At 36.4% G+C, this 25,792-nt stretch overlaps 1 protein-coding gene across 2 annotated transcripts in view; it reads left to right on the top strand.

The window, feature by feature from the left end:
* The window catches only part of PIEZO2 (piezo type mechanosensitive ion channel component 2), a 280,544-nt gene that overhangs the window by 219,065 nt on the left and 35,687 nt on the right, over positions 1 to 25,792 (top strand). The window contains exons 23-35 of one of the 2 annotated variants that reach the window (XM_067467468.1): positions 1,242 to 1,446; positions 1,684 to 1,785; positions 6,043 to 6,208; positions 7,537 to 7,780; positions 9,228 to 9,321; positions 11,398 to 11,560; positions 12,530 to 12,619; positions 13,646 to 13,767; positions 15,069 to 15,140; positions 19,421 to 19,524; positions 21,245 to 21,343; positions 23,544 to 23,655; positions 25,164 to 25,226. In XM_067467468.1, coding sequence (XP_067323569.1) covers positions 1,242 to 1,446; positions 1,684 to 1,785; positions 6,043 to 6,208; positions 7,537 to 7,780; positions 9,228 to 9,321; positions 11,398 to 11,560; positions 12,530 to 12,619; positions 13,646 to 13,767; positions 15,069 to 15,140; positions 19,421 to 19,524; positions 21,245 to 21,343; positions 23,544 to 23,655; positions 25,164 to 25,226 — 1,636 coding nt within the window. The remainder of the gene's footprint in view (positions 1 to 1,241; positions 1,447 to 1,683; positions 1,786 to 6,042; positions 6,209 to 7,536; positions 7,781 to 9,227; positions 9,322 to 11,397; positions 11,561 to 12,529; positions 12,620 to 13,645; positions 13,768 to 15,068; positions 15,141 to 19,420; positions 19,525 to 21,244; positions 21,344 to 23,543; positions 23,656 to 25,163; positions 25,227 to 25,792) is intronic. The other variant, XM_067467467.1, reaches the window with a different exon arrangement.

Genomic DNA, 25,792 nt, shown 5'->3' with positions numbered 1-25,792 from the left:
TCTACAGCTGCAAGTAATACAAGAGATAACTGTCTAAGTCAAACAAATATCTTATCCCGGCTCTAACAAATAAATCCCATCAAGGTTTGCTTTTTGGATTTTTTTTTCTTTTTTGGGGAGGGAGGAGTATTTTCAAGCCATATATGACAGTCTGTAGATAAAGAATCCATGGATACAGGGAGCCATATGGTTGTTGCAAACAAATGATTTCCACTTGCCAGTCCCCTAATGAGGGCTGGGGGCAGTCCAATCTCTGCTCCTGAGCTGTGTACCCCTGTTCAGAGAAGGGCCCAAACTTGGAGTTCCAGTTCATCCAGTCTAGTCTGCAACAAACTAGTACAGATCAGTTGACAGTAATGAAAAGAGGCATTGTTGGACCAGTTAGTTGTAAATGGGGAAAAGCCCACACTTCTAGAAATCCAGAAGCATTTGTTTACCCTCTGTCACTTCTGACTCTTTATCAACTGGCAGTAGCACTGTGTTTCAGAGGGGCATCATATATCTGATACCTAAAACTCAGATGTATTGATCCCAGCAAAACGCATCAAGTAATTCACTAGATCAGCAGAATTTAGGAATCTTACAGAAAACATGGGGAAAATAACGGGTCTCCTGTCATTGTACTAAAAGTGTAAATCTTGGATTCTTTTAGTTTTGCAAAAAAAAATACATCTTTAAAGTATTTTCACTCTTGAGAATTTTTGTATTTTCACTTTGACATATTCAGTAATACACATGAAGGGGTCATTACTAATGTGTAGTTGTAATTGGCCATCTGCAATTTGTAGGTTTCATTTTTGTGGATTTTGTTATTTGGGGATTTGATTAATATGGTATCCATAGGGATAGCTAGGTCCTCCAGTGTGATACTATAATCAAGTTCCACAGAAGCTGACATAAAAGCACCTTAAAGGGCCTAGAGATTTCTAGAGAAGTGTTCCCTGTGGTTCAAAAAAGTTTTTTTTAACTGTGTTTTTTCCACTTTGGGGAAGGAGGGGGGTCTGTGCTCCTAACCCTTGCAAAGTAAAGGGCCTACCATATATGTCGAACTAATCATTGTCAGTATAAATATGTATATAATGCATGCAATATTGATTGATAGAAAATCTTTGAACTGTTACATGCTGATAAAATAGATGTTACATTTTAAATCAGGGAATTTCTGAGAAGGAGGCTAAATAATATATACAGATAGATTATCCAGTAGGATTTACATTCTGTGTTTCTCTTGTGATTCACAGAGCTGTTTCCTGTTATCAGTAAATGTAATTGGTCAGAGAATGGATTTTTATGCCATGATTCATGCCTTTGCCTTAATTGTTGTACTGTATCGACGGAGAAGAAAAGCCATTGCAGAAGTCTGGCCAAAGTATTGCTGTTTTCTAGCATGTATCATTACATTCCAGTACTTTATGTGCATTGGCATTCCACCCGCTCCTTGTAAAGGTAAGGGCATTTCCGCTCTCCACCCAAAATGACTACCTTTTTCTTTAACAGTAGTTTACTTCCCTTATATCTAGTACACTCTTTGGGACTGCAGTTCCCATAATGCCATGCTGACCAGGACTAAAAAAAAATGGAGAACACCAGTTTGAAGCGGTGATTAGTGAAAAAAAATTAAAAGTGCAGAAGAGAAATACTGTGAATGGTCTGTTAAAATTGTCCTTGCTTTTCCTTTCACAGATTATCCATGGAGAAACCCTAACACTAATTTTAACTCTAATATCATCAAATGGTTGTACTTTCCAGATTTCATTCAACGTCCAAATCCCGTCTTTCTTGTATGTAAGTATTTTAGTAACTCTGATCTCTTTCCTTTATAATCCCTTTCAGAACTCTTCAAAAAGGGGTTCCAAAAACACATTGTCAAATGAAGAAAAGTTATTATTAAAGTGAATCTATCATGGGATTTTCTAGGCAAGTTGCATTTACCATTAGCTTACTCTGAGTCTGAGAGAGTTTGACTTGCCCAGGGTCACTAGCTGCATTCAAGGCCAAGCAGGTAGTCGACTGATTTTGGTAACAGCCTTGGGATAGATAATGCAAACTATTTTAAATGCTGCCAAAAGGTATCGAAATTTTAAAAGGTTTGCATTATCTATCTTTAAGCTGGAACATGGACATGCAGCCCGAAAAACCCACAGAAGCCCATTTATTCCGGCCATGAAAGCCTCCAACACCACATTATCTTCAAACTGCTAACAAAACTGGGAAGACTGGCTGGGGAGGTTTTGGTATGGGATTTCTAGCCATATTTTATTAAGCATTGATGTGGATCTCTTGTTTCTTATTTTATTGGTACATGTGTTACCTCAACGTTTTATTAGAACCCTGATAACTGCCACTTCTTGGCCGATTATCAAGTATAAGTTTGGTTCACAGAAAAGGAAAGCCTGCAGCACTCTGTGTAAACCCCAGTTAAGCATCTCATGTCACAGTGTGTCTGGAAAGACAACTGGTTGAACACTGTCCAATCTATACAGCCCTTTATATTTTTGCTTCATCCATGTTTTCCAGTTGTTAAAGAGATGAGAGAAGAAAGGAGACTATTGAGAAAATGAGTGGGGTGAGGGAAGCAGAGTAAAGAGGTTAATGGAAAAAGAGGAAAAATGGGATCTGCTGACTCCCATGTGAGTGAGAGTAAGGAATCTGGTTCAGATTTTATGAGGTATGCCAGAAAAGTAATGAGACTGGAAACGTTGTACGCTGCTACCTCCCCCTTTACATGGCAGTTAGGTTAACCCCTCCTGAATTTCAGTGCAAGTTTGAACTTGCTGTAGTTGCTACATAGTTGTTGAAAGCGTCTAATATGAAATTATGTTTGTGAGGTGCGTTACAAAATGGACAGCAGAAAAGAGATGGTTTCAAAAAACTTCATGGCTGAACAGAAGGCCAATTGGAAAGATGTGTGCCATCTTCTGAGCCATCTTGAGAGGGAGCCAGAATCTTTCAGTTGCATGATCACAGGGGATGAATCATGGCTTCTTGGCAGGGGGTTGGACTTGATGGCCCATGAGGTCTCTTCCAACTCAGTGATTCTATGATTCTGTAGATTTACGGGTAGACCTGGAGACTGGGAGTGGCACAGTTCAACTTGATTTGGACACAGAATAAAATTTACGATTAAAAGAAAATCAGACATTATTTTTCTGCCATACCTCATAATAATATTTTTATTGATTAGCCCTTAGGCCATATCAGAACACCTCATAGTCTTAACTTTGAATAACACCTTTAAAGTTAAAAAAAAGCCCTGGAGCAAATTCACTAATTCACTGACATGGAAACCACTAAGCACAACTAGAGAGAACCATACAGGGGAGACAGCAAAAGAGAGAGATTTGTGTTTTTCTTCCATCTGTGCTATGTTTGTTTACAAGTCCTAACTGATTATCCCATCTGTCATAATTAACATAAAGCCATTAGAATAAAATTTAGGAGAACATATAACATTGATATTATTTTGAATGATAGATACTGAGAAATGGGCAATAAAATGTTGCATGACTGGAGGAGGAAAGACCCCTTTATAAACATGGGGGGTTAGTTGTAATGATGCAGCGAGATTAATCAGGCTCTCTGCAAGTATTAAATTCTGTGAAGTTTTGTTTCAAAATGAATATGAGCGTCTGAAAGCTGTTTCAAAATAAAAATGAGCTTTAAACCATACACCTGTCATGAAATCTCTGCAGACATAGAGACATAGAGTAACATCCTGGCTGAAGATGAACCCGAGGATGTGGACAAGATACTTGGAGGAATGAGGCCAACCACGTGCATCCTGGACCCCTGCCCATCCTGGCTTCTAAAGGAGGCCAGAGGGGGATTGGCTGAGTGGGTTACGGTGGTGGTTAATGCTTCCCTTCGGGAAGGCAAGATTCCAGCGAGCTTAAAACAAGCTATAATAAAACCGCTGTTGAAGAAACCATCACTGGACCCCACTAAATTCGACAACTATCGGCCAGTTTCCAATCTCCCCTTCTTGGGCAAAGTCTTGGAACGTGTGGTGGCCTCACAACTCCAGGTATTCTTGGTAGACACGGATTATCTAGACCCGGCACAGTCTGGCTTTAGGCCGGGACATGGTACCGAGACAGCCTTGGTCGCCTTAGTGGATGATCTGCGCCGGGAGCTCGACAGGGGGAGTGTGTCCCTGTTGGTGCTGCTTGACCTCTAGCGGCCTTCGATACCGTCGACCACGGTATCCTTCTGGGACGCCTCGCAGGGATGGGTCTTGGAGGTACTGTTTTGCAGTGGCTCCGGTCATTCCTGGAGGTTCGATCTCAGAAGGTGTTGTTGGGGGACACCTGTTCAACACCACAACCATTGTCTTGTGGGGTTCCTCAGGGCTCAATATTGTCTCCCATGTTGTTTAACATCTACATGAAGCCGCTGGGGGAGATCATCCGGAGTTTCGGGGTACGGTGTCATCTGTACGCGGATGATGTCCAACTCTGTCACTCCTTTCCACCTGCTACTAAGGAGGCTGTCCAGGTCCTGAACCGGTGCCTGGCCGCTGTGACGGTCTGGATGAGGGCGAACAAATTGAAACTGAATCCAGACAAGACAGAGGTACTCCTGGTCAGTCGCAAGGCCGAACAGGGCATAGGGTTACAGCCTGTGTTGGATGGGGCCGCACTCCCCCTGAAGATGCAGGTTCGCAGCTTGAGTGTGACCCTGGACTCATCACTGAGCCTGGAACCCCAGGTTTCAGCGGTGACCAGGGGAGCATTTGCACAGCTAAAGCTTGTGTGCCAGCTGCGCCCATACCTTGGGAAGTCTGACTTGGCCACGGTAGTCCACGCTCTGGTTACATCCCGTTTAGACTACTGCAATGCTCTCTACGTGGGGTTGCCTTTGAAGATAGCTCGGAAGCTCCAACGACTAGTTGGAAGCTCCAACTAGTCCAACGCTCGGCAGCCATGATTTTAACAGGAGCGGAGCGCAGGGAGCATACAACCCCCCTGTTGCGCCAACTCCACTGGCTACCAATCTGCTACCGGGCTGAATTCAAAGTGCTGGCGTTGGCCTTTAAAGCCCTAAACGGTTACGGCCCTAGCTACCTATCTGACCGCATCTCTGCCTATGAACCCACGAGGAGTTTGAGATCTTCCGGGGAGACCCTGCTCTCGATCCCACCTGCTTCTCAAGCTCGGCTGGCGGGGACGAGAGATAGGGCCTTCTCGGTGGTGGCTCCTCGGCTGTGGAACGTCCTTCCTACGGACATTAGACTAGCACCATCTCTAATGGTATTCCGCAAAAAGGTGAAGACCTGGATGTTTGTGCAGGCGTTTGAGTAATTTAGTGCAATCTGGTAATGGAACCTAGGAATGGAACAATGGACGACGAACCTGGACTACGCTTGGATGATGAGAAGATTGGGTACGGTTGTTTTTTGTAATAATTGTGCATTGTAATTGCTTATTGGTAATTTATGGATAATGTGTTAAGTCAATTGTTATATGTTGTATGGAACCACTGCTGTTTCTACTGTTTTTACTGTTTGTGAACCGCCGTGAGTCGCCTTCGGGCTTGAGATACAGCGGTATATAAGCAAAGTAAATAAATAAATAAATAATAAATAAGATAGTTGTTTCCATTCTCTGCATACCTGTGATCCTTCTGGCCCACAAAGCCTCTCATTCAGACCCACAACTATCTGAAGAGTAAGGGAAAGTTAAAAAGAAGAAAAGGAAATCAGCGGAGTTGCCATTCGTGTGAAGCCTAAATTCAAATAGTCACAACAGACCAAACACAAACTTATATTGCTTTAAATCACTTCTGTACTATTTAATTCTGCTTTTTCTCTGTGTGTGCTCTGCTATTTAATCAATTGTTTATTTTCCTTATTTTTATTCATTAGCTTTGAAATTGTATTCTAATTATGTATTCTTTCATATGCACTGACTTGATTTACACCTTACAAAAGTACCTGCAGTAAAAGAGGTGCAACATAGACTATCATCAACAAAGTACAGGATTATATATGTCTATAGTAACCAAATGTACAAACCTTACATCAATATTTCTTCTCCTTGTCAGATGACTTCATGTTGTTACTATGTGCATCCTTGCAAAGGCAAACCTTTGAAGATGAGAACAAGGCTGCTGTGCGTATTATGGCTGGGGACAATGTAGAAATCTGCATGAACCTTGATGCAGCATCATTTAGCCAACACAATCCTGTCCCTGACTTTATCCATTGCCGGTAAGGCCTAAATCACACCAAGTTAATTATCAGTGTAGATGAAAAAAGATAAGAATTTGGTTTGTGCCTTCACAGATAATCCATCTGTATAATGCTAAACAAGTAAGGTAGTATCTCCTCCATGGATTAGTTGGTGCTGAAGCTCTAAATTTATGGACAGAATTATACACTCTTTGACTTGATGCTGTGTTACAAATTGGAACTAATATGGATCACAGAACGGACAGAATATTGGCTCTTGTGCTTTTCTGCCTAGAGATGGCTGTCCAAAGAAAGAGTGTGTTAAACAAAGAAGCAAACAAGAAGTCATTAGACAATGAAGCAAACCAGCATTCCCCCTTGTGGGATTTATTTGTTTTGCTTATCACCTCAAGAGTTATGTAACTCCTATAGAACATTTTATACATGTGTCACGATGCCAGGGCTCTGTCGTTATTCTGGCAGAGGTGAATCAAACAAACACCCAGTTTATGTTAAACAATTTAATTAAAACAGCACTTACTTTCTGGCTGTTTTAATAGTCCAAAACATTAAATATAAAGATTGCACTCAGCCACAGAATATAAAACAAAACTGACAGCAAACAAAGTTGCAGGTTCAAAATAACACCATAGTCAAAAGGTCCAGTCCAATGGTCAAACGCCTAGAGTTCAGTGGGCAAAGTCCAGGGATCAAGTGTCTATACCATAGTCAAAAACCAGTCCAGAGATTCAAGGTTCCAAGAGTACAGGAGACAGGTCAGGATACCAAAAATCCACAAACCTGGGGGGAAACCAGCAGCATACTTTTCTCCCGAAGATCAGTCCCAAGGCTAGCTCATTATATCCAGAAACACCCAGCTGCAACCTATCTTTTGCATACCTCCACCCTTAATTGCTTTCACCCATGAACTCTTACTTATAGATTACTCAACGCTTTAGAACTAAGACTTACATTAACCCTTCCATCACCAATTGCTAGGCCTACCACCATCAACCACCATCAACTGCAGAACATGATACATGACATGTTTACTTTGGTGGGCCCAGCTATTGAAAATTTAAAACCTCTTTTCCAAATTAATATTTTTCCCTAAGTCTTTGGCCCATGAAATCATCACTGTTTTTATTCATTTGTCTTATAAGTTGTATTTGTATAATCTGGAAATTAGTCATTTATTCCCCTTCTCCAAAATGTTCTCCAATTCTGATTTTCTTTGGGGAAATCCTTGTTATCTTTCATATTTCTTTTTGATATATTTGGTCTACTCTGCTTGGAATTATCAATAGAACAATTGAAATGAACAAACATATGTTTGACACCTTTATTCTCATTTTCTCTCACAACAGGTCTTACCTAGATATGGGCAAAGTGATAATGTTCAGCTATCTCTTCTGGTTTGTGCTCACCATCATTTTTATAACAGGAACCACTCGGATCAGTATATTTTGTATGGGCTACTTGATAGCTTGTTTCTATTTTCTGCTGTTTGGAGGAGATCTATTACTAAAACCTATCAGGAGCATTCTTCGTTATTGGGACTGGCTAATAGCTTATAACGTCTTTGTGATTACAATGAAAAATGTATTGTCAGTAAGTGTCTTGTTTTTTATTCTTGGTTTCATATTTAGATGCAAGAGCCTGTATTTCTAATCTGTTGTGCTTACAGAGAAAAACCATAAGAAAATTATGGAAAATATTTGTCATCTGGTATTTTATTTTTATTTTTTACTTTCTTGTTTTCAACATTATGTTTTTGAATTAATTTATTAAATGTATTGAATATACAAGGCATTGTTAACATCATCTTTTTAAATTCACACTCCCCAAAATAAAAAAGTAAAAAAATTAAAGCCTGGAGAAATCAATTTCAGATTTTGTTGTTGACTTTTGACCCACCCCTCCTCTCAAGTCTGTAGTTTTGTGTAGTGTACTGCTTTTACCACAGATATTTCTGTTGGGACTGGCACCAGTAAGGAAAATAGAGTTTCCTTCCAAAATGCTATAACAGTAGCTCGAATAGTATATGCTAGGCAAGGGAAAGAAAGAGCTATTCCATCTGTAAGTGAATGGTTGGCCAGACTGTTTAGTTTTGCAGTATTTGATCAATTGTCTTGTCTTCTTAAAAATAAATCAGTAGAATGTTTTCAAAATAATTGGAAGCTCCTTGCAGAGTACATAGCTAGAATGTCTAAAGAATGGCCTGTAATGGTGCTTACCGATTAAAGATCATCAACAAAGATTATACAATACAATATATAATTTTATAGGTAAAATATTATATATTTATATACACACACAATTTGTTAAGACCTTTATCAGACAATGTGTTTGATTTATCCTAGGGCAACGTCAGGAAGTTTTCTTTCAAATACGTTGTACACAGTTTATTATTATTGGAAAATGTAGAATTACTACTGTTAATTGGTGGTTTAATATATCACCAGTTATGTTTTAGTTTATATGTTTCTGAAATAAAATTTTAAAAACCTGTGGTACAAGAGGAAAGTGGGGGACAGGAAGGTGTTACATCTTTTGAACGCTTCTCCTATTCTCCAAGGCCCCCAAATAGCACCATCTGATCAAAATTGACAGGACCTTTGAATCGGGGCACTCTTTCTAGGGACAGTGGATATTCACTACAACATTCCTTAGCAGTTCTCATGTCCCCAGATATTTACAGTGTATAGGATCTTGTTATCTGGAGTTTTACAGAATTAAAAATGTGGTATTATTATAGTTTTATATCAGAAATATGTTATGATAGGTAGTCTTATTAAAGCCTTTATTTATTTATTTATTTATTTATTTACTTACTTACTACATTTATATACCGTCCCTCTCAGCCCACAGGCTGATTATAATATTATAATTATAATAATTTGCATTGTTTCATACATTTCTCAAAAAAGACCAACACTGATGAGAATTGCCATTGTAACCTTCCCCTCCCTCCTTTTCTTTCACCTGTAGATTGAGCAATAGCAACTAGTAATGTTAATTCCACCTGATATTGGATATATCAATCTGTTTCTTTCAGATAGGAGCATGTGGCTACATTAGTTCATTGATTAACAGTTGTTGGGTGATTCAGCTATTTAGCCTGTCCTGTACAGTTAAGGGTTACGAAATTCGTAAGTATAATTAATTCCTTTGCCCTTTTTTTGTTACACATTGAAGGTTTTAAAAATGTACCCCTCTTTTTTTTAAAAAAAAGCCAGTTGGTTTTCTTGGTGTTCTGATATTAAGAAATACATTTGAATAAAACATGGATATAATTGCACTTTAATAAATAAACATATTCTGATTGAATTTTAAATCTGAAGATAATAATAGACTGCATATAGAATTCAGTTTAAACACCATTACTTCAAGATAATGGTGTTAGCTTACAATAAAAATGACTCAACAATAATATTGTTAAGATTAGAATTTTTAGTAACAAGTATGCTTGTGCACAGATCCATTTTTTTTAAAAAAAATCTTCAACTGGTTCAGTTGGTTTGGACGTCCATAACAGCATGGGCTCTGCCACCATTTTTTTTTGGCCACAACAGAACAGTGGCTGTCAAAAACCCGGCTGATTTCGGTTTCTTTCAGCTACAGGGAGGAACACAGCTGCTGGAAGGCAAAGGTTCCCCAGAAGGGATGATTTATTAAGCCCTTGTCTTAAACCCAGGTCTCTTCTAAATATAGAAGGGAAAGGATTGCAGGAAACATATTTTCTTAAGCCCTTGCCTTAAACCTGGGTGTCCTCTAAAGAGAAGGGAAAGGATCACAGGAAGAGGGGTTTCTTAAGCCCTTTTCTTAAACTTAGGTCTCCTCTAAATACAGAAGGGAAAAGATCAAGTCTCCTCTAACGAGAGAAGGGAAAGGATCACAGGAAGATAGGCTTCTTCCACCCTTACCTTAAATCTGGGTCTCCTCTAAATGTTAAAGGATCACAGGAAGGGGAGATTTTTTAAACTTTTTAAATCTTAAACTTGGGCCAGATTGAAAACTAATCTTTGGCTTCCCAGATTGAAAACGGATTTCTCTCCTCCCAAATTCGGCTCCCAAAAAAACAGATCGGGGACTCTACCGAAATCCAAAACACCAAAATGGATCAAAGTTTACCCAGATTGCAAAAGCCTAGTAACAAGCATGTTTCCAGAAGTGCACTTGAAGCTTTATCTATGCCCACATGTAAAAGTGGTGTGTGCTAATATCTGTTTTTGATAGTTCCTCCCACCATTCAGGCTCTCTCCAGAACTCATTTGAGTTGTTCTCAATGTTATATAAGGAACACCCTTTTCCTAAGCCATTGTATACAATGGGACATGAACATCTATGGATTTTGGTATTCACAGAGAATGTTGGAACCAAACCGCAACAGAGACTAAGGGCCCTCTGATTTTTGTAAAACCTTTCTAGAAGGGCTCGTCTCACAGCTGATGTAACTGACCATTGGCTTCATAATCCTCATAAGAGTTCTGGCAGTTGATCTTCTAGAGATCCGAAAAGTATTACCCACAGCCCACTGAGTGGGTAAAGCAGGAAATAAAATCAGTGCTTCTGTCCATAGTAGTTTGCTGGCCAATTTGGTGAAGAATTTAATAGGAAAGCATAATTAATCAGGAGTCTGTATGTGTTATTTCATATTTGCAAGAGGTGAATCTCTTTCTTCCATTATTCCTTCCTTCTTGGAAACTAGAAAGAGAAGGAACTTAGGGGCTTATGAATGTAAGAATAAGACTCCTAAAGGGATTTGGCCTGAATACAATTGTTAGTCTCAATAAAAGTATACCCACTAAATCAATAGTAAATCAAGATATATGTAAATACTATTGTTTCATTGAGTCTGTTTTAGCTAAGATAATTAAGCTGTGATTGTTGTATTTTAGTCATTATCATGAGAAGTAATGATTTGTTTCAAAAGCCAACAATATGTGATAAGGTTGAAGGCAGTAGGAAAAGGGGTTTAACTCATTCAAGACAGATGGACTCAAACAAGGAAACCTCATCTCTGTGTCTGCAAGACCTGAGCAGAGCTGTTAATAACAGGCCAACTTGGACATTTCTCATTCTTAGGATTGCCATAACTACAACACAACTTGAATTTAGGTCATTGATTTACTTTTCCTTAATTTTTTTACTCTTCCTTCCATTTCAAGAAATGTTACAATGTGTGAGTACAATAATAATTACTTAAAGATTTCTACTTTTATCAGCTTCGAACAAAGATGGAGAATGTAAAATACCAAGTGGGGAGGCAGGGATCATCTGGGACAGCATTTGCTTTGCTTTCTTGTTGCTGCAAAGGAGAGTCTTCATGAGTTATTACTTCCTCCATGTGGTTGCAGACATTAAAGCTTCACAGATTCTGGCATCCAGGTAACTTATCCCAGTGTTTTATTTACACCATTGTATAGGTTTTCTTCCTTTGAGTAAGTCTACTCCAACTGACTAACTAGATTAATATCCACAGCAAATAAAACACAAAATAGCTGTGTGATTGAGAAGTAAAAACAGAAACTTAAGTTTAATTTCAGTGCAAGAACAAAAAAATCAAATATTTTCTCCTTGGTGCATGAAACTTTGAGGATGTTTTAAAATACTTTTAATGATTTTTCATAGTGTGGGGCTTTGTGAGAATTTGGTTTTGTGCAAAAGAATTTTTTCAAAACATCCTGAAATATGAACAATCTTGACTGTTTCTTTAATGGGATGACTGAGTGTGTTAGGACACGATTTTTCATCACGAACAAGAAAAAAATGTATGCAAACTACTGCAAAATCTCCTTTAAAAACTCTCAAGGGAACTTGGACTATGAAATTTGTTCACTTACATATACACACAAACATCGGCTTCATTTTTTCCATCATTTTTGTGGTTTCACAAAAAAAAAGGGGGGGAAAGAAAGAGGTGCTATGCCCTGTGTTTGTAGCCTTCCAGCTGGCACCTTTCAGACTATCCCTTCAAAAATGGTTGAGCTTACAAGTCACAAAAATATGCCAACCCATTATTATTATTATTATTATTATTAATATTAATATTAATATTAATATTTGTATACCCCGCCATCGTCTCCCCAAGGGGACTTGGGGTGGCTTACATGGGGACAAGCCCAAAATCATAGGTAAAAACAATAGCATTAAAACAATCAAATAAAAAACAACACAATCACATCAGCAACATTAAAACAATATCACGATGTGAAGAAGTTTGGCTTTTGACTCTCACTCATGGTGTCTTCTATATCAATACATTCATCGGGTGTCTTCATATTTTGGTAGCCTTCATAATCTATCTTTTGTTTGCAAGGTATGTTATTCTTTATATATATATCTGTTGTTTTACAGAGGTGCTGAACTTTTCCAAGCCACAATTGTGAAGGCTGTAAAAGCAAGAATTGAGGAAGAGAAAAAATCAATGGATCAATTGAAGAGACAGTATGCATTTCTTTGTTTACTTTGCACATTTCCCTGCCATATTAGTTTACCTACTATTTTTTTAAGGGATTACCTAGTTACTTTTTTAAGGAGGAAATATAGCACCACTACATTGGATTTACAGAAAGCATCTTAACTGTCCACACACTCCATAGAACTGCCTGGTTTAGGTATAGTTTTCCCAGCTAGCTTAAACCATAGACTGCAGGTTGGTTTAACATCCTGATGAGTGATTGTCGTCATGTTCCACAATATTTTCACCGTTCACCAATCTGGGAAGTAAAGAAGGATTGGTGGGTTGAGGAGGTATGGAGAATAACAGTACCTTAATTTAATGGATGTTCCTGGCTGCTAAACTAGCTTTGCAAGCAGAAATGTTGCATTTCTGAAACAGCACAATTTAGAGAGACACCCGGGCATAAAAAATCACATTATGTACCAAAATCTATTGATTATATATATATATATATATATATATATATATATATATATATCTTTAAATCTTTTGTGATAATATAAAATAATTGAGGTGAGCAGATTGCTTAGTTCATACATTAATAATATTGTGGAATAATATTGTCCATGTACACTTTGAAGCCTCAGAGAAGAAGGTGTGTCTCCAGTGCCGAATTTACCATTATGCTTTGGTGCTAAGCACAGGTCCCTGTTGCCCAGCGGGGAGGCATCTTCCTGCCATTTTTTTTTTGCGATGGATTTTGTGTATAAGGTGCGATTCTAAATTTGTAGGTGTTCTGTTTTGGAGCAATTCCAGACACAATGATAGAGTTGATAATCTATGGGAGTGTGCCACAAATTAGGCCGTCATGATAATAACTCAATGACGTAGAAACCAAATTATTAAGGTGAACCTCTAGGTTTTCAGGTTTTCAAACTTTCATCACTTAGGACCTGCTCTTCCTCCTTCCGAATCCAAGTAAGGGGCACATAACTTAACGGCACAAGGCCTCATTTGTCCTACAACTGGCACTATGTATGTCTAACTATGTAAATCCTTTCTTTTTACAGAATGGATCGTATCAAAGCCAGGCAACAGAAGTATAAAAAGGGTAAAGAAAGGGTGCTGAGCATGAATCAAGAAGCCTCAGAAGGTCAAGCAATTCAAAAGGAAGATGATGATGATGACGATGGTACTATTCCTTCAATATATCCGGCGTTGGTATTTATTGTTTGGACCTTGGTACTGTTAATATTAATGCATGTGGATTAGTAGTAACACTCTGTTTGGACATTAGTTGGAGATATTTCACAACTTTTACATTATACACGGACATAAATTTAGATGTGAATTACTCATATAGGTTGCCAATAAATATCTGGAGATTTCTTAATATTCCCATTTACTGCATTAAAGCAGAGCCTAAATATTAAAACTACTTGTGTACAGGTGTGTACACTGAAGTAACAAAAGAACTATCCAGAGATTTGAATTAGAATGCAAATTTATGCTCTAGAATTTGTATGATATTGCATTTCACAGACAACAGCTTTCTGCCTTGACATATGAAAAATGCATTCAACAGAGAACTGTTTTGAGGCAAATTGTTTGCATGAGTCTCAATTGGCTGTACCTGTTACATTAAATTAACAAATGTTGGTAGGGTGTTTATAAACAATTTCACACTTCTGTTTGTATTAAATGGACTGTAATTTTCAAATTTATAGTTTATATTAAAACAACACATTCACCAGTATTGATGAAATTATGTTCCAACAATAATGGGTTAAGTCATAGAGTACACCTTTAGAAAAGAGTTGAGCTTTTTAGGCCTCATCTACACAGTCATATAAAGTCCAAATTATCTAAATTGAACTGGATTATTTTAGTCTACATTGCCATATAGTTTATAGCAGATAATCTGGATTTTATCTGGCAGTGCAGATAGGGCCTAAGTCATGAATCCCATTAATTTCAGTTGGTCTACTCTAGTTGAGGCTAACATTAGATTAAAAGAAATGTTGTATACAATACTTAACGTTTCTTTCCACCCTAATTGAAAGCATAACAAATGATATTGAAGCATTGGTCTCAAAAGAGTTCTCTGGTTTGCCACTGTAACAGGACTAGTTGTTGTGATCCTTCAAATATTGTTGGACTGCATCTGCCATCAAACCTACTCAGTATAACCAGTAATGAGGAATGCTAGGAGTTATTGCAACAACATCAGAAAATTGCATGATTTTCCACCCTGATGTATAAAAATTAATATTTCCAAAAATACGTTTAAACTTAAAATTTTATTTTAAGTGAATTTTGGGTTTGTTTGGGTTTTTTGTTTGGTTTTTTATTTGTGTTTTTGTTTTGTTGTATTGTTTTTGTTTAGTAGGGCTGAATTTGTTCTTGCACAGTTTTGAGCCTGGAAGAGCAAAATATAAGCAGTGACATGTTTCTCATTTTGTAAAATTAATTTTTGGACATATTTCATTTTAGGAGAAGCAGACAAAGAAAAAGCCAAGGGCAAAAAAAAGCAGTGGTGGCGGCCTTGGGTTGATCATGCTTCTAGTAGGTTTCTACGTCATCTTTAAGATACATGAATTTAATCCTTATATCCTTGACCAGAAAGGGGGCATCCCCATGACCTGTTTCTTTTTATGCATAGCCCTGTATTTGTGACTTGATAGTTATATGGATGCAAATTCAGTAATATTATGTGGAAATAAGACAGAACCAGCCATTTGCAAGAATTACCTCTATAGTAATCTCCAGTGTTGCTAGATACACATTCATCACATGAGGAAAAATAAACTAAGCAAATCTCCAAAAATGATCTAAAGCGTAAATGCCTTCTCAACATAAACACTACCATGGCCTTATATTTGCTATTTTTCTATAAACATGAAAAAGCTTTCAGAATCAATGGTTTGATTTCTTCCAGTTTAATCTGCCTGGTTGTTATTATTGCATAAGAGAGTAAAGGAGGCATGGTAATGGTAGAGAAGATTAATAATTCATTATTAAAATATCAGCATTCATAATCAAAATACATAATTTTTAGTCCTTGGGCCCATTTTTAATATGACTTTTTATATGCATCTATTTGCATATTACTTTGTCATTTATAGGACAGTTACCTATGTAACCGTTCCACCCAACATTTTGAATTCCTGTTTCTATCAAGTCACAAGGAAACTATACTGGTGTGTATGTGTGTGTGTAGTGTGTGTGTACTTCTGTTTCCAGAGGGGCATGATAACAGCTCATTCCTTTTTCAAACATTTGCTGAAGATCAACTGTTTTAGCTTAAAAAATAAATACATTATGAACCGCTGGCTGTTAACAGTAGACCTGAATAGTTTTATCAGTTTGAGGCTGCAGAAAAATTGTTGAAATTAAGGTGATGAAAATGATTCAGAAGTTGTCATGATCCCAGGTTATTCTTGACAGTGGATTTTAGATCAGGCAAATGATTTTTGGATGTGGTACAATTCCACTGTTTTCTGATAAAGTCCACTGTGTTAGACAGGCCTGTGTCCATACAACATTTGTTAAATTGATCCCATTCAATTTAGCATTGCTGATTCATTTCACCCTCATTATATGTTTCAGGGAGTCAATGTATTGTACATATTATTATGAAAAGTAATCGATCACCAAGCCCTGAAATAGTTGTTACCTATCAACTCTATACACCTTTTTCAAATACTTGCTTACAAGTTCAGAGCAGTTGCTTGCATATTTGAATGCTTCAAACTGATTGTTTTTAGCTATATGTTTAAAAATATTTAACATAGTGTCCACAGTGTCCTTGCTTCTTGCATCTCATCAGAAAGTGCATATTATTTGCACTATGACTTTTTCTTTTCTTTTTTAATTTAGCATGTTCAGTACACTAAAAACAAAAAATAAAAGCGTACAGGATACACAAAGAAAATAAAAATAGAAGGAAGAACTGAAAAAAGAAAAGAGAGAAAAAAAGAATCCAAATAGGCAGAAACATAAGGCATATCTACACTAGCCACTAAATCCAGGGTCAATTTGGAGCATAAATAATCTGGAGTGGCCCCAGAAGTGACCAGACACACTGACCAAGCCCAGTGTGGCACTGTGTTGGTGTCTACATTGTCCAGTCAGACTGAGACCTCATTGGCCCCACTGGACAATCACCTGACCCTCCATGTCAACACCACTACTTCCAGCCAACCATAGAGGTCCATACAAGCTCATAACTGTTGTGGATGGCGTGTTTTGATTTCATCAGAAGTGTTCACCTGACCAACAAAGATAGGTATGAGCACAGTCGATCCTCTTTTCCAGTGTTGATGATGTCAGATCTGGATAGCAGATCAGTCCAAATCAGATCAAATCACATTGTGACTGTGCAAGAGCTGTGGGGAACTCCAGAATTTCCAGCAAATTCCAATATCCAAAGTAAAGCAGAGTTGATTTACCCCTGTATACACCATGATACTAACTAGAAGTCAGCAAACACATGGGAGCAAAGATTTAAACCCCAAATTTGTAGTTTTTTCACATGTCCAACACATATGATAAAATGTCCCTTCATGCTGTTCACACTTTCAACATGTATTTGATATATTTATAAATTTGGCCAATGTATCTTGAGTGAAAGAGAATCGATGCATCGTCTTATAAAAATTTTCCTTTAGGTCGTAATATATTTGGTTTTGTGCCTATTCCATTTTCTTAACACGTCTGACAAAATAATCATTAAAATCTACATTTACTTTAGCTTTGTCAAACCATCCATACCACTCAAAACTCAGGTCATACTCTGATGATGATGATGATGATGATGATGATTGTATTTTGCCCTATTTTCCCAAGGGTACTCAGGGAGGATTCCAACAGATAAAAAGGCAAATATTAAATGCCTTGAAAAACAAGAAATACAAATGCAATAAACAAACAAACCAAATCCCACATTAGACCAACATCTTCTACTCTTCTGATTCCAGTAATCTCGTTTTAGCCAACACTATCTAGTCTTTTAACCAAACCTAACAACATGATGTAAAATGCGATTTCAAATGCCTTAGTTCTGCATCTGCAGAATGTTATATTTAACTTGTTTCTTCCCTTGCCATAAACATTTAAATAACTTTTCTTCTATTGCTTAAATGTTGCCTCATCAGTCATAAGTAGTATTGTCTGGAACAAAAATAACATCCCAGTAAAAGCATTCATCTTTATCACTGAAATTCTCCACAACAGTGGCAAATTATTATTTTTATCTTATGTAGATATGGTTTATATAACAAGTAAAATCCTTCATTTATATTTTTTCATCTTTTGTCTGCTTGACATACAAACATTTTCATTTTCATTTGAAATTGTATCAACATGATGATAATGATTACGGCGATGATGATGATGAGATGTATTTGTTTTATTTCTCACAAAATTGAAGCTCATGGTGGGTTTCTATTTAAAAGAGCAATACAATTAAAACATACAAGAAGTGGATATTAAAATAACTATGAACTATTCATAGTATTAAAATAATTTAAACCCCAAGTTAAAAAAAATAAATGCAAGATAAAAAGCTACTGAAACAGTTTTATGTAAAACAATACAGCACTCAACATTCTTTCAAACCTTTCTGTTCTCAAAACCTGTTAGAATCTAAAGGCTTTCACTTGCCAATTTACTAAATTTTATTGGCAGTGGTAAGTAGATCAGCACAAGGGGGATATATAGCCTTAGCGGAGCGGTATCCCTACTACAGAAATGGAGTGAGTTTTCTTCTTAAGCAAGCTATGAAAATGACTTCAGATCAGGATAGAGATTTTCAAAATAAGAGGGTATCAAGGTATAATTGAATAATAATGCAAGCTATTTGATGGTCGAAAAAGCTGTATAATGAGGGCCAAATGTGCTTTTGGGTGTCATTCTATCTATGGCTTTGTGAGTTTATTATAAATATATTAAAGTGTTTTTTTCTTTACCTTCAGATATTATGTTAACAATCTTAAAGGGCAAATGTGATGATGTGACATTTGCCCTTTAAGATTATTTGTCTCTTGCTCTTGAGATGGGATTAATTTTTGTCCCTTCTCTATTTTGTGCCATCTCCGTTACTTTTTTGGACTATCGCTCCCACAATATCCAACCAGCAAGGTCACCGTCATGTTGCAAGTTTTAGTCCAAAAACATAACTTTCCCCATTTCTGCTCTTGCTTATTATTGTTCTTTTCACCCTCTTTTATTTTTCCTTGTTTATCAAGTAAGGTCTATTAACAATGTGCTTCTGTTCAAGGATATAAGGCCCAGTTCATTCACATCCCATCTTGAACATATGGAGGCCTCTGGATATTTTAGCCATGATCATATATACTATTAAGACACATATATATTGAGCAACAAATTGTTTCCATTGTCTAAGTTGGTAAGCTTGAAAAATATAGTAGTTTTTGAAAAGTAAAATGTTTCCAGTTGCATGTATACTTCCAGGAGAATTACGTTTTAGTTTTTCTTTTTCTTCCAGTGTAAAACTGTTCAATTTCTGCAAACTCATTGAAGTTGGAGATACTTCAGTCTGTGAAAAATAATAATTTTTTTTAAAAAAGGGTTTAAGAATATTGAAGGTTTTTAATACTAGCATTCGATCTTTTCATTTTATCACCTTGTGTTCTTCAACTAGATCTACATTTCTTCTTCATTGTGTCTACAAACATCACAATAAAATGATTTATCTGTCACTGATTCTATTCACCTCCTGCTTTTTCTCTTTCCTGTCACGTGTTTGAGTCCCATGGTCAAATAAGTTTATGATGTGCTTTTTCCCTTGCAAAAATGAAAAAAAAATATTTTATTTCACTTAGTGGTCAGAAGTGGAGATTATTATTTATTTGAAACGGACAGTGAAGAAGAGGAAGAGGATGAAAAAAAGGAAGAGGAAGAACCTCCAAAAAGATCTGCATTCCAGGTATTGTATTTAGCCATGTGTTCCTGTGAAATAGGGTTGAATTTTTTGAATCATTACTGAAAGCTGTGGAAATGTATGCCAATTTAAACTTTATTGCTGCTTGCTTATATTGTCAACCTTTTGCAATGCAAAGATGATATAGGAGATGTATTTTCATTCACTCACAAATGTAGCATCTGTTTGTTTTTAAAAAATAAAGTTTCTATCCTGAACTCTATTTTTCTGATGTTGCATTGAAGACAAGTGAATAAAACATCTTTTCATCAGCATTGCTTGATATTGCTTAAATGTGTTTTTGTTTGTTTGTTTTGGAAAAAAAGCCTTGTTGGATTTATAAAGACATATTTATTGCAATAAAACCTGGGTTTTGTATGAATTGAAATAGTTTTAATCAATGATAGAAATGAGCCAGAAGTAACAATATAGTTAATATGTTCTTGTGTTCCAGGCTAAAGAAAGGTAAGCCATAAAGGTATGGACATACCCATCAGAATGCAGCATAACTCTCCTAGGTTAAGACAATAAAGTTGTAATAGTATATTTTGTGATATGACGTTTTGAAGTGACCACATAACTGTACAGACATGGAATATTAGTGTCCTAGTAGATGGGCCATGGATTGTTGCATTGAGACTCTACTTGGATTGTTTATATGATAGTTGTCTGAAATGAAAAAAATTAAGATCAGAGTTCCTGTCTGAAGTTATATCATATTTGGAGCTCCCTGGTTCACAAAATATCTTTCACTAGCATATCTGTCAATTAGTTGAATTCATATTCCATAATTCATGTTATAGACCAATTGATAACAGTAACCTAATTACAATTGCTAATCCCAATTATAGTACATTTAGTAAGCTAATAACTATGAATAGTAAGTTAAAATGTATATAAATCACACTGATTCAGTCGTTCTCTCTTAGTAGATACTAGCAATTGAACTTAGGCCTATATATCTACTTTTGAGTATGCTCCACCTCAATGTGTTATGTGTTGAGGACTGTGATAGGAAACTGCACATTTGTTCTTTACAACACATGTAGATTCATTTCCATTCATTTTATATTTAATCCTATTTATTAGTTTACATTCACCTGAAATGTTATATAAGAACAGTTCCTAAAGTAAATTCATTATATGCCACAAGCAGGTTTCTGTTTGAAGAAATTTTAGAAATCTAGCCAGTCTAAACTTATTCTATAATAGATTTCAAGTTATTCATATGCTCAAAATAACTTTTGTCAACCTCTCCTCATCTTACATTGATGCACCTTGAAATATTCTGTATTGGGATCTGTGCATTTCATTATTTGGCAATAATAATGAAATACTTCATACTAGTATTTTTCATTCACAAAGATTAGAAGTCTGCAAGTATATGTTTGGTCACAGGAGAAAGGGCAAAGATATAGGAATGGCATCAAGGATGGGAATCTATAACTTCTGACATATGCCACATTCTGAAAATTAATTAAAGAGTTCATTTGTTTTTCATCAGTCCTACTAATATATTATTGTTATATGTGGAATGAATAACCTTCACACAACAGTGCTGTCACTAATTGAAGAACACTACTAAGCTTGAATCCTCAGAGTTCACATATTATATGCTTGTTTTAATATAATTTAAATCCTGTTGTCTAATATAATTGTGCAAAATATTTCTTATAACAGTAGTGATTGTGTTTCACTAATTTTCTTACTTTGTCCTTCTTTGTAGAGAGCTATTGCGAAATTTGCTTCAGCCATTTTAGCCTTGCCAAAGTCTGTTATTAAACTGCCCAAAACTATTCTTCAGTATTTAATCAGAGCTGCAAAGGTATTTGATGTTCCATACCGTGTAGATTGTGACCTCCTCCCTTACTCTTCTGGCAAAGGGTACCCTTTTTCTGCATTTTCCCTCTAAAGGCAAACATCATGAGGATTTGTTTTGTGTAAGATTTGATAAACTGAATCACAGGGTGAATTGCCATGGCCATTTTGACTGTGATCATAGATTCTTGAGAGAAAATGCAGAGACACATCTTGGTATAATCTCAGGACTTCTGCCAAAGCTTTTTTAAGAGGGTTCCATCAGGTTACATACATCTGTATAAAATGGGGGAGGGGGAGAGATGACCCTTTTAAAATTGCACAGTTTAGCAGAACTTCACATTGCATGATAATCTTTCTCAGAAAGCTGGTAAACCCTATTGCATTGTAGGTAAGCACATCATACTTCCTTGGCATCATTTTCCTGATATTACTAAGTAATCCCTTAGTTTTCTGTAGAACCTATTTTGAAGGTCATTGCAATATTTTAGGAGTGATTATTTGTACAGATGCAGTATGCTACTTGCTTGAAAGAGCTAAAAAAAAGCTTTTGGATTTAGTAAAGTTGATCAAATCTTGTGATCTCTCTGTATTTGTGTTGCTCTTTAAATGCAGAGTTTAATGATAGGACTGATTATGCATCACCGCAGTCTCTCCTCTTTAAAACTTGTTGTTTGCCTCCAAGGCATATCTGTCTTGTGGCGACCTCCAAGGCATTATAATAGGATTTTCTTGGCAAGATTTGTTTAGAAGGGGTTTGACTGCTCTGTGAGCATGACTTCTTCAATGCTATCTAGTAGTGGGTTTCTTGGCTCAACATAACTTGCTCTTAAAGGTATTTGCAGTTTTTGAAAAAAAATTGCTTGAATGTTCTAGTTGTGCAGAATTTCAACAAAATGATGACTTTACAGTTGAGCTGCTCCAGTTATTATCTTTATTCAATTTCTATTCAATTTCTATTCAAAGCTATATTTTTCCACAACTTTTTTTTGGGACAGGAACATTACTCAAGTGCTGAAGGTCTCCTGCTTAAATGGCAGGCTTAAATATTAAAAGAACTGAGAACACCTTTCATTGTTCTGCTGCCACAAAAACAGGCTTGAAGGCAAAGCAATACTCAGGAATGATTTGGGATGTAGTCAAGGAATACTGGGTGGTGGAAAGAAACATCACAAGTGAAGAGGAGGCACTAGTGTGAGCAGAAGCACATTTTCATTTGTGCAAAGCATAGTTGGATCAAATATATTTAGATCTCTTCATACATCAGATGTAGTATTTGGTTTTAATTATTATAAAAACTAGGGTTTTGACATACAACAGAAAAAAGAAAGATAAACACTGTCACTTTACCCTTTTTAGAATTTTTCATCTTCACATTTCAGAAGTTTCTTTTAGTTATATGCCCCTTGACTTTTTTAAGACACGTCTTCATAAAGCACCAAAGTATTCTTGTACATTAGAAGAGCTATAAATAAAGCAACATTTCCCTTCTCAATCTCCAATTAAGGCATATTCCAGCTTCCCTGAGACAGTTTGTGCATGCTTCTGTTGTAAATGGTCACTGTTCTGCTTTTCCTCTTCTTTTCTCTGCATGTATATCTTTGTTTGTTCCATGGCTGTAGCTAATGTATTTAACTTGTGATGCAGTGCTAACTGAAGATGATTTTCATTCTTTAATAATGAAGATCATACAGACAAAAGCAAACACCTTTTGTCTCAGACTGCTATCACATAGTACTCACCTTTTTGTTATTTTCATTCAAGTGTGCTGGAGAAAATCAGGTGGTGGTTGTGGCATTATGAACTCCCATTCCATATCAATTAAATATTGATTTTTAAATCAGTGCATTTAGATACTCAACCATTTTAGAAAAGTTAGATTTAACTTAATATTCATCTACTCTGTGAAATATTGTTCAACAGGTAAGACTGTTTACAGGAATTAGTCCATATGTAAATAATGCTTTAATTCCCAGAACATATTTCGTGAATTCACAACTTTATTGATGTGATTTGGTTCATTAAGAAATTGAAAATTACATCCACAAAATTACAACTTTGAGACATTTGGTTGGAAGTGGAAATATTTATTTAATCTTCTCACTTTAAATGTATTTATTCAAAGCTGTATTATTTTGTCATATGTCACTATTTTCTTTGCCAGTTAATTGATAAGAAATCTGAATAAATTGGTTTGTTCCTTCTAGTTTGTTTATCAGGCCTGGATTACTGATCCTAAGACTGCCCTCCGACAGAGGCGAAAAGAGAAGAAAAAAATTGAGAAAGAAGGAAGACGAAGGCGGAAAGGATCTGGAGATGGTATTTATTCTTCTGTAATGTTCTAATTTATATACCATAATTTACATAACAGTCATTTCCCATCAAGAAAGGAGTTTTTTGCTTGAGGGTGTACCTTTCATGTTGAGGAAAGCCACAGTCTGTTGTTGTTGTTATTATTATTATTATAATATTTGTATCCCACCGCCATCACCCTGAAGGGTCCCGGGGTGGCTCACAGAGCACTCCAAAATGTTGCACATAAAATAAACAATACATAAACCTAAAAACAATAAAACATAAGATTACAATCATCCACACATATAAAATCACATATTAAAATTCACAAAACACAGTCGTAACTGCAGATAAAACTGGTTATCAATGACAAATCCAGTGCCAAAGGCCTTCTCTCTCCCCACCAACTATATTTAGGATGGTGATGGGACTGAGAGAAGGGCCTCCCTGGTGGATCTCACAGTCCACATCAGCTCTTAGAAGGAGATATGATCTCAAAGACAAATTTTCTTGTTTTATGAAGTTATTTATTGTCTTTAGGGGTGAAAATGGTTGCACACAAATATTTTATAATGAGTGACATGAGAAAGGGGTCCTTATATTGTATTTTAATCAAATTAGTTTTCTAAAAACTTATTGTACCAGAAATGAGCTGAGTACTCATGCTGTTTCTGTTCCCTTCTTATCCTTTCCTAACACCTTAATACTTCTGCAGGGGCAGATGATGCTTCAATATTTCTGATTTGTTTAATCCACAGTTTCTTGTATGATCAAAATGAGACAAATTATGTTTTCATTCTGCTTTGTAGCTGAAATATTCAAGTTGCTGTTTCCCAACTTGGATATTGTGAAAAACTGTCAAACTATGAAATATGGTTTATGGACTGGGAACTGTGATTTAACACATGATAAAGAAAGAGGTGTAAGGAATATGTGGGAAGAAGGCTTGCTGCTACCATTTTAAAATAATGGCTACATTCCATTAGTGAATTATGATGGTGTTAATCTTATTTACATTTGCTATTCACTTCTCTGGTTATTGCATTGGTCAGTATTCTGCTCTGACTATGAAATAGTTAAGTTTGTAAGCAGCACAGTCCTCCCAATATGGATCCTTCCATGTTGTTGGAGGGCAGGAGAAGAGCAAGGATGGATCAAAGTCTTTTCTGCAACTGGACACCCTGCAGCACACATTGGCAGAGATCTCTGGATCCTTTGCCATGATGCCATTCTTTCTCTTCACCTAACTCCAGGAAAATAGCATCTTGGGTATTACTCCCACTCTATTGAAAAGTGGAAATTGTCATGTTTGGGAAGGCAGTGATGTTTATAAGGTAAGCATTGGGAGATGCAACTAGATATGTGGTGGTAGAGACTCTTATGGCTCCCAATGTAGGATCTCAGCTGATGTGTCTTAACTGGATGTATTTGAAGGCAACAGAGTTATATTTAACAGTATAGTATTAATTCATTTATATTGAACATGTATTTGTGGCCAGTATTTGTTTATTGATGTTATATTTATTTCTCAGTTAGTATCGATGTGGAGTGTGAAGACAGAGAGGAATCTACCAAAAAGAAATCAGATGGACCTGGTAAGTAACGGGGCAAACAAGATATTCATTTAAAATAGTGCTAATAAGATAGCACAAACTTGTAACATAAATGCAGGCTCGTGGACTAAATAAATTAAGTAGGTACTGTTTCGTATGTAGAGATGCTTCACTTCTTAACTAAATTTATATGTCAGCCAGCTACATTTTGAAAGTTTTGAAAAGGTAGAAAATGTTTAACTGCTTCAGGATTTTTAAAATAACAGCTAAAGTGTATGGAAAATTGCTCACATATATGATAAGAGAACCACAGTATGTAGTTTTTGAAATAAGTAACCCATGAATTCTAAAATTGGAGTGGAACATTTTAAAATAGCCATCACCTAGTTATAGGAAGAATTTCTGTACAAACAGTGTCTACATTTGTGGGGCAGTGCGGGGGTGGGGGTAGGGGTAAGACTGCTTTCACTTTTTTGACTAATAATTTGGGTCATCAAGACAATAAATGCCCAATAATAAATACAATTGTACATAATCTACTCAAGTTTTACCTCCAGATGAGTACGTCAGATTTGGGGAGGGGCTGGGGGTAGACTTTTTTAAATCAT

This window comes from Anolis sagrei, chromosome 4, assembly GCF_037176765.1.
Source record: "Anolis sagrei isolate rAnoSag1 chromosome 4, rAnoSag1.mat, whole genome shotgun sequence".
NCBI classification, from domain to species: Eukaryota; Metazoa; Chordata; class Lepidosauria; order Squamata; family Dactyloidae; genus Anolis; species Anolis sagrei.
Note: the sequence above shows the minus strand (reverse complement) of the source record. Positions and strands in the feature narration are given on the sequence as shown.